At 37.8% G+C, this 9,663-nt stretch overlaps 1 protein-coding gene across 3 annotated transcripts in view; it reads left to right on the forward strand.

The window, feature by feature from the left end:
• Positions 1-9,459, forward strand: part of LOC107661308 (ecto-NOX disulfide-thiol exchanger 1-like) — a 119,682-nt gene extending 110,223 nt beyond the window's left edge. For all 3 annotated transcript variants that reach the window (XM_016450819.1, XM_016450821.1, XM_016450820.1), the window contains 4 exons: positions 3,471-3,530; positions 5,899-5,998; positions 7,096-7,181; positions 8,787-9,459. In XM_016450819.1, the coding sequence (XP_016306305.1) occupies positions 3,471-3,530; positions 5,899-5,998; positions 7,096-7,181; positions 8,787-8,918 (378 nt within the window). In that variant the 3' untranslated portion in view covers positions 8,919-9,459. The remainder of the gene's footprint in view (positions 1-3,470; positions 3,531-5,898; positions 5,999-7,095; positions 7,182-8,786) is intronic.
• Positions 9,460-9,663: the final 204 nt, after the last annotated feature.

Here is a 9,663-nt window from a genome sequence, read left to right on the forward strand (position 1 = left end):
ATCGTTGAGCGAATCGTTTGGGAGTCATTGAGCAAGTAAGGTAAAAATAAATGCATATTATAAGACAATGAAAGTGTTTTTTGACCTTGCATGCATGGGGGACTCCCAAAACCAAAATATGAACCTTTCATTACCCATAATAGGGGCACTTTTATGGCGTTATTTTACTGTCAAATGTCGAGAGCGCACTGTTGTAGCGCGAAAGTACATTGCTATGATGCGCGAACGCGAATCTCTCCGCTCGCACTCAGATATGCGCTGCTCTCGCCCAGAGAGTGTGCGCGCACTTAAAACGTGTCCGTTGCAATCGCGAATCTCTCCTCGTGCTCAGTGTACCCGTGTGCGCACTCAAACGGTGTCCTTTGCACTTGCAAATCTCTCCGTGCTCTTGCGCTACACTGTAAAAAATGTCTGCGAATTTAACGGTAAAAGACTGTAAAAATGCAACAGTAAAATCCTGTTAAATGGTTAACGGTAAATTCCCCTACTATATACGGTGAAAAACTGTATTGGACATTACATGTCTTTAATTTCGTTACAATTTAATATTTAGTCATATTAATCAAAAGTATATTAGAAATGGCTGGGATTGGGGTGCTTGGATGATTTGTGCAAATAAGTAACCTAGTAATCTGTCTGTCTAACTGGTTGGTCAAACCCCTCTATAACACAATAATAACTAAACTTTCGCGCTACAACAGTGCGCTCTCGACATTTGACAGTAAAATAACGCCATACACTTTAACTAATGAAATTAGGGTTTACCAACAAACTACATTGACTTAGAACTTTTTTTTTTTTGAGTAATCGACGTGAAAATACTACAAATTATTAAGTTCTTCCAACTAATTTTAACATAACTGAATGTTGGCCCTGGAACTAATTATTCTTATATGTATCAGTTTAAAATTAACAGCTAGCATAGCACATTTTTAGAGTGAATTATAATATAATTTAGTATAGCTCTACAAAAAGAAGACATGAAACTGTCACATCTGTCATATATCACAAGAGTGGGGAAATTAGGGGAAAAACATGTCATTCAAGAATGTCTTTATTTCAATTTATCTTTATGTTTTAACCTTTTTTTGCATCGAAATGTAGAGACTATACAAGATTTTTTTTACTATATTATAATTGGATATAATGCAACATTTACTTTTGGCCCACGGCTCTCAATTCTGTTTTGGTTCTTCGTAGTAAAAAGTTTGGCCACCTCTGTTTTACATTATCCATCTGAATGAATCAATTCACTTGTTTGGATTTCCCACTGCTTCATTTGAGAGAAGTAGTGAACATTTTAGCCGCGCTTGTTTGATCAGTTCACTCGACTGTAAAGCTTCACATGCAATACATAATTGTGTCTCTGCTCGCTGGAAAAAGTAGCCTTTAGTTACTTCCCAGCACTGGTCGGTAGTTACTTTGTAGATGGACACAAAGCCTTATGTAAGCCATTAAGAGCACTGTTCACTTCAGATATGCTGCACTTTGGCAGTGTCTGCCTCCTCATGTGTGACAGCGGGAAGCTCTGCAGCCCAGGGTCACTTACTCTCCTCACTCCCCCTGTGCATGCAGCGAGAAACACAACTCAACATGGCAGCAGGAGAACAGCAACACACGAAAAAGAGCAGGACAGTTTTTGGTCTCAAATTGAATATGCTTTGTTGTGGCTGCAGAAGGGGAATGAGGCTACGCTGGAGAGCCGGGTTGTTCATTTCTACACTAGACAACACGCAGTCACATATGCCCAGTCTATGAAAAAGATATAGATACGAGACAACATCTATATGTGCTTAAAAACATGTACAGTGGCCTCCAAAAAGGATTCAGGCCGACACAAAAGTCAGTTCTGTTGTGAAAAAGAAGTACACACATGCTTTTTAAAACAGTAGTTATTACAGAAATAATATATTTTAAAAGAATAAACTTAAGTGCAATTGAATTTAAACCAAAACATGCTTTAATGTAATTTGTATTGAAACATGTCATGTATTTAAATGTTTATAATTACATATGTGTAATGAAGTTGCAATTTAGCATGTTTAAAATGTATTAACTATAAGTGTATTATTGTATAACAAACCATAGTTACTTAAAATTATAATCATGTGCTGTATTATGTTAGTTAAAACATCAAAATAAGTGTACTTTGACAACAAAAGATGATTAAATGATTTAAAATGTATTTTAAAGTAAAAGAAAAAGTTCAGATACGTTCAAATAAATTTGACATTTACTGTACAAAGTGTAATTTTTTAAAAAGTTTACTTGTGTGTTAAGAAACAGTCATGAAAGTATAATTTCTTTAAGTACACTTAAAGGTGCACTAATCGAATTTTGCCAAACAATGTTAATATTTGAAGGCACCAAAACAATACCCCAACAGGACCTTGCCCCTATTTTAATATCTCCGCCCCACATGTACGTACACAATCATGGGAACGACCATTGCGGAAACAAGCGAAAATGACACACAAGCATATTCAAACAAAAGCCAACACAGTAAGTTGTGTGAATTGTGAAACAATGCAAAATCAACGTTACCCAAATTTACTATATATTTATACAAAAAAAATAATAATAATAATTTTATTGCAATTAAGTGTCAGAAAACATTACATTCAATTCACACTTTTTCATATATTAAAGTATATTATTTCCATTATAAGTCTTCTTTTTAGAAGTATGTTAAAGAGTAATTTTTCACAAGGGGTGCATTAACATTCTGCCTCTGTGGGCGCTTCATTAGGTTTTGAAAGAAAGCAACTGAAAATTAATTTCCACAAACAAGTTGTGAAAGTAAATTGTGACCTTTGACCTTAAGGAACCTTATTTGAATCTATTGAATAGACTGTCTGTCACTTACAGCTTCTTTATCCATGTCAAATTAAATGTGGTGTCTGCCTTGATTAAGGTCTATAGAGTTGTTGTCATTGAGGACAGATGATCTGTTCTCTCTGTTGCTGAGCAGCACAACATGATACCTTATCATTTGTGCCAGTACAGTGGTTTGCCCAGACACAGGGAATAATGACCAGCCTTGTTTACCCCATTTTCCTAACAACAGACATTGGTTTGCATGAATGTTATTTGACTGAGATAACAGGAACATCAATAGTCGTGGAGGTCCTGTGGAGCCCATACTGTATTGTGCTCCTACACGAACCCACTTGCAGATGGAAGACGTGTGTACAGTACTTTTAGAACCAGATGTGGTGCGCTTCAATATTTCATAAATATGAAACTGCTGTGACCTTCTGCAGACACCCTGGCCGTAATGTATGGAATCACAAATGTGTTTCATTACCCCATTTCTCACAAGCATCCATTAAAAATGTAGTATCAACTTGGCACACTCAAGGCCAGACTGAGGTTTCCCAGAGGTTACACTGTCTGCAAAGCTCCTTCACAGCTGTACTGCAAAATAGGATTGGGTCTGGAAGTGAGTATTTCTGTTTTTTTCTTGACAGCTGTTGAATGCCATGGAATCGGTAGACTTGACAAACCACAACTCTGAAGGCCATGAAAAGGTAAGTCAGACTGATTCTGCGTAACGCCCAGCGTCCATCACGTCACTGATGTTCACCAGTGAGATTAGTCTGCACTACCAGCACACATCAAAAGAGGCATGTGAACCGCTAACATTGCATCATCCCTTCATTTCTCTTCACACCATGAGCTCTCTGGCAGAAGTTAATTTTAGACTACTGATCTGTATGTTCTGTGAGAATATGGGCTCCCTCTGCTTTTTCTGCATAAAGACTCCCAAACTTAAGAGTGCTGCAGAGAGTGTCAGAAAACTTTTTTATTAAGGTGCAGTATTTGCAATCAGTATTTGAATTTCACAGAATTGCACTTTTTTTTAATTGAATCAATAAATTGAAATAAATTCTCAGTTAAAGAGATTCACAATAATGATTTATATCCACTAAATATTCCTATCTAATAAATCTGTAAACCTATAAAATCAAGTAGCATGCTAAAGTCTCTGCAACATGTAACATAATAAACACACTGATAAGATTTGTACATAATAAACACATTTTTAAAGGGGTCATAAGATGCAATTTCAATTTTTCCTTTCTCTTTGGAGTGTTACAAGCTCTTGGTGCATAAAGAAGATCTGTAAAGTTGCAAAGACTAAAGTCTCAAATCCAAAGAGATATTCTTTATAAAAGTTAAGAGTCAAACACGCCTAATGCAGATATGGTTTTATGTTTACGCGGTGCGATGCAACGCAACTCGTAAAAAGCATTATAATCAGTAATTATGTCCCCACTGGATGCAACAAATGCCTTGTTTTTAATGGGTTTTACTGGTTTCGTCTCGTCGCTCCGGCCTGACAGGGCATCATAACAGTATGGTAAGAGGCGTAACATTTCCGTCACACGCTTGAGGTATTCGGCCAATCACAATGCACTGGATAGCTGGCCAATCAGAGCACACCTCGCTTTTCAGACCGATGAGCTTTGTAAAAATCAACGCGTTTCAGAAAGGCGGGGCATAGAGGAGAAACAATAATGTACAGTATGTGGAAAATAATGTGTTTTTTTAACCTTAAACCACATAAACACATTTCATTACACCAAATACACAAAATAATGTTCTTTTTAGCCACATCATATGACCCCTTTAAATAACTACAATCTACTGAGGCGGACAGTAATTTACATAGATTTTAGTTTAAGTGTTATTTTAGTATCATTGAGATATAATTGAGTTTTATTAATATTCTGAATCAGTCTTTATTTTTATATTCGCAGTACCATTTTCATATTCATTTTGGAGTTTTAGTAGATTTTGTTTTATTTATTTATTTTAAGAACTGTTGTCTTGGCAACTAATCATCAATTTAATAATTTGATTTTATTTCAATTAACGTTTATTTTTAACGTTTGATCAAACTTAAGCTTTCACTATAATATTTACTGCAATGTCTTCACATCCAATTATATATTTATAAATTGTGATTTGAAGCAGAAATGATTAACACATTTACTGTCACTATTCCAGAATATTATGAATATTAGGACTGTAAGTCCTGCATTGATTCAGTCCTCCACATATTCTGTAGCTTATAGAAACAAATTAATTTAAAACATAAGCACTAAACATAAGGCGAAAACAGCATCTTTATCTCTATGCATTTGACAGCGAATAGGATTTTCTAGTCCTTCAAAGAAATATTCTGCACCTGCACAGATCAGCTAGCATGATTTTGGTCAATCGACAGAGGACTAAAAATTAATATTTAGTACAATTTTGGACTGATTCCACCTGTATGCAAAAACTCAAGTTAGGCTAAAGCATATATTTTAGCGTAAAAGCTGCGAAATTTGGGCAAGAATCATTTTACACCACCCTACAATAATCATGGAACTTAATTATCAAAATATTATTTTATTTTTTTTGGAAACCGCATTCAAAATCTATTTGGCTCAAAAATCAGAGGGGGCATATTTCCCTTCGTTTTGAAAGGGCATGACGTATAGCCTTTACCTTTTGCAAAAATTTTCTTTCAAGAGTAACTGAATTTTTCATATATGGCTAAAGACACACAAGCACTGCTGCCTCCATTTTGATTTTCTTTTTTTCTAAAAATTTTCTAAAAATGGTTTCTAAAAATGCACAGCGCAAGGATGTTTGCTATAATTTTGATTTAACCTCTATGTAACTTACAGTCTGGCATCTTGAGCAGCATCTTGGAAGAAGAGCCACTTAAATGTCAATAGGCATTGATTTCTCTGAATGCAGCCGAATGCGGTGCATCCTCAGTAAAGCTTAGCAGGCATGCCCTACCAACTCACCAGTTTGCATGATCCCATCTCTCTCTTATCTGCTTTGTGAAGGTTCCTCTGCATCCTGATGTGTGTTTTTCCTTTGTATGCATGTGTACAGGGAGTCAATGGCACCGCGGCACTCTACCACCATCAAGAGAAGAATAACGACGCGGTCATTTGGGGTCCTTTGAGATCAGAGAAAGAGGCTCTCTTGCTCGGTAATTATTCCAACTCTGCTTCATGCCGTTTTGATCTATAAAACATCTTGAGCCGTGTGCTGAGGGGCTTGAATACCAGATGGGCTTGGAGGATTGAGTCCTAGCTTAAAAGCATAGGAGGGCGAGCAGGTGCAGGAGCAGCCAAGCAGTTGAACGCTATGCTGTCTGGCCAGTGTTTGAACCACTGTGATAACAATGACTAGGAAAGCACCTAGCACCTTGGCCTTTCTGTCATGTTTTTGGATGATGATCCTTAGGAGGAGCTCAGGGGAGCTGTTCTTCTTTTTGCCAGGAGCTTCATTGGCTCTGGCCCAGAGAAGACCACATATCCTTCGCTCTATCTAATGGCTGCACAACACTGCCGCTTGCAAAGAGGACACATATACTACACTGATGGAGTAGGGAGCCTCAGCCAGGCTCGGAGGCCCTCAGCCAGAAAAGCCGAACTCATTTGAGCAGAACAAAGTGAAGGGACAGACTGAAGAACACAAACTGTTTAAGTCTCCAGGCGCTCCCGTACTAGCTCTGAAGAGGACGTCTAATGCAGTTATTGGATTAGCTTGCTGTGCAAACATCATTTTGTATAAGCTCCCTCCGTTAGGCTATTGAAATGAGTTTGTTTGGTTAGATTTCTGGTACGAGTATGCAAAACAGATATGTTTATCTCGGTAAGCACGACGCACCATAGCAGAACAGAGACATATGGAGTCGGCTCGGCTGTTCTGCATTGAATTTTAAAATCAGAAGGGACATCTCGAGACTCCCCTTCCCTCCCCAAGTGTGGATCTGTGAAAGTAGGTCTTGCAGAGGGAATTGAATGAGGTTCCTTGGTAATTGGCGGCGTTACGGCATATACATCAAGGAAATAAATATTGGCTCGGGCCCCTCAGGCAAGGCACTATATCCTGTGCCTCTGCATCAGTGCTTTACCTTTGCAGGACCTCTCCAAAATAATCAGCTTAAGTGGGGGAGGGATGGTGCTTCTGCTCCAGGCGGCATATTTATGACTGTGCCACTGCATCTCTTGTCTTGCCTACTAGTCAGAGGCAACATATGTTCATTCACAAGCCTGCTCTGCTGTCTGTCTCTCCACACAGGAATCATATCAACCTTCCTCCACGTCCACCCATTTGGAGCCAACATTGAATATCTGTGGTCTTACATCCAGAGACTTGATACAAAGGTGATTATTTGTTTTAATTAAAGGGATAATTCACCCAAAAATGAAAATTCTATCATCATTTGCTCACCCTCATTTCCAAACCTACAAGACTTTGGTTAAACCTCAAACACAAATTAAAATGTGTGCATTAAACCTGAGAGATTTGTCTCTCCATTGAAAGTCATTTAAAACCAAGCCTTTGAAGATCCAAAAAGATCATAAAGGCATCATAAAACTAATCCATATACGTAAATTGGGCAGTTTCATCCAAGACTTGTGAAGAGACTTTATATGATGAACAGAATTAATTTAGGCTTTTATTTACATATAAACACGCATGCATAGAGCACATTGCATACGGTAAACAAAAGCTCATTAGAGCAAACCTCATTGGTTCTAGTGCATCAGAAAATAAATTAGGGTGAATAAATAACAGAATTTTCATTTTTGAGTGAACTATCTCTTTAATTCATTTTGACATCATGGGTGCATGCAGGATTAACAAAAGATTAGAAATAATCCCATTTCTGTCAATATGTTATATGAGCCATATGTTTGTTATCTCTTTGACCCTTAAATACCACATGAAATATCAGAGGGGCTGTTTGCATCCAGGTGTGATCAGCACTGGCACAGTGCAGCTATTTGTATCCAGCAGCCTGGTGGAGCTTGTCCAGTCTACAACAAAATGCAAATTTCATGTGTCAGATGTGGCCTGGAGGGCACCGAACGTGTTCTGACATTTTGCATGGTGGCGCTTGTGTGCAGGCAAACTTTTTTTTTTTGAACCCAACTCCCCTTCCCATTGTTTCCTGTCTTCACTCTTCTACTTATAAAAGACAGAAAGACCTAAAATAAAAATTTTAAAAAATTACGGTTATAACAGTACTGTATATATTATCCTATTGTATAATAATTTATTAATATATGCTACTAGACAAAAAGCAGTAGTATTTTATTTATTTTTACATTTGGGTTCAAACGGCATCTGCCATCTTTCAAATACTTGGTAGATAAACACATTTAAAATTTAGGAAAAGGAAAAATCCTGGAAAAACAGACCAAAAGTATTGATGACTCATCTTCCCATGTGCGTGTACAACTTTTTTCCTAATGGAATGTTCTCTAGAATAATAATGTCCATCTCTCTAAATGATAAATACCAGCTGCCTCTGATTACCAAATCATTGATTCATCATATTCAATTGCACAGTCTTTTCAAAAAAACTCCTAACTCTTTCAATAAGAGAGAAACCTACAGGCACCAAGCTCTTTTATATCAGATCAGCTGACTAACTTAAAACGCATTTTCAAGAAATGCAAAAGTTTATCTTGTTCCAGTCTAAATTGTCATTTACTTCAACTAAGAGTAGAGAAAACAAGCAGTATTATAAACGGAGAAAAACAAGTTTATATACTCCGTTTAAAAAATGAACTACAGCAACTGTTTGCAGGAAGCAAATTGCAAACATACTGACAAACAAATTAGTGCCTTTGATTAATTTCTAAGCAAACAGAGGCGACGACGCAATGGGCAATTTTGTGTCTGTTTATGCACAAAATGTTCAACATGTAGCAACAATAACAATCTAAATGACACTGCTTTGCTCATGTCTCATTTTTCAGATCTCGGCCAGTGAACTTGAAAGACTAATGGTCCGGTTGCCCAACATGTTCAAGCAGGAGTTCAGCGGCGTTGGAGCGACACTGGAGAAACGCTGGAAGTTCTGCGGATTTGAGGGTCTTAAAACGGTGTGACTTGCACAGCAACATGCACTGGCAGTGAAGCTTCTGGACCCCTGGAGGACTGATCCAGAGTCAGCGACAAGAGACACAAACAACAGGCTCGACACCCCGTACCGCCTCAGATCCGATGGCTGCCGCTCTCCAGAGGAAGTGAGACTCTACGTGCGGCGCCGCATCAGATGTATTTACTTGAAAAAGCTCTTTCCAGACTTCTGTACCGATTGCGTAACTTATCTGTCAGTGGCGTCGTCCCTGAAGGCTGGGAGATATCCAGGAATATCGCGCCTCTCGGTTAAAAATACGGAATTCTAAATATGGGAAACAGATGTGTGATAGCAGCCCTCTGCGCCCATCAAAGCCAGTGTGTGTGTGAAGACGATTTCTGCTCTGAAAAATGATTTAATTCATGGCCAAAGTGCTGGAGCTGATAGACAACAGTTGCACAGCTGAAGCTCTTTGGACAGTTTGCTATGTATCAGGCCTTCCTTGTTGTGTAGATGATGTATGTAACTATGTAACATGCTCTTTGTGTCTTGCTGCACTGTTGTTAAAGGTCTGCTTATGTAAATTATGATTTTTTAAAAATCAATTAAAAACTTTTTATCCAAAATCGGATGTCGTTACTTGGAGAAATCGGTGCTAAATTTACTACAATCTTAAAAATAAAGGTTAAAAAGGAGATTTTGGGTTCCCCAAAGAACCTTTCAGTGAACAATTCTTATAAGACCTTATTTTAAATATCTAAAAAATGTTTTCT

Source organism: Sinocyclocheilus anshuiensis, unplaced genomic scaffold (assembly GCF_001515605.1).
Source record: "Sinocyclocheilus anshuiensis isolate Anshui unplaced genomic scaffold, SAMN03320099.WGS_v1.1 scaffold507, whole genome shotgun sequence".
NCBI lineage: Eukaryota > Metazoa > Chordata > Actinopteri > Cypriniformes > Cyprinidae > Sinocyclocheilus > Sinocyclocheilus anshuiensis.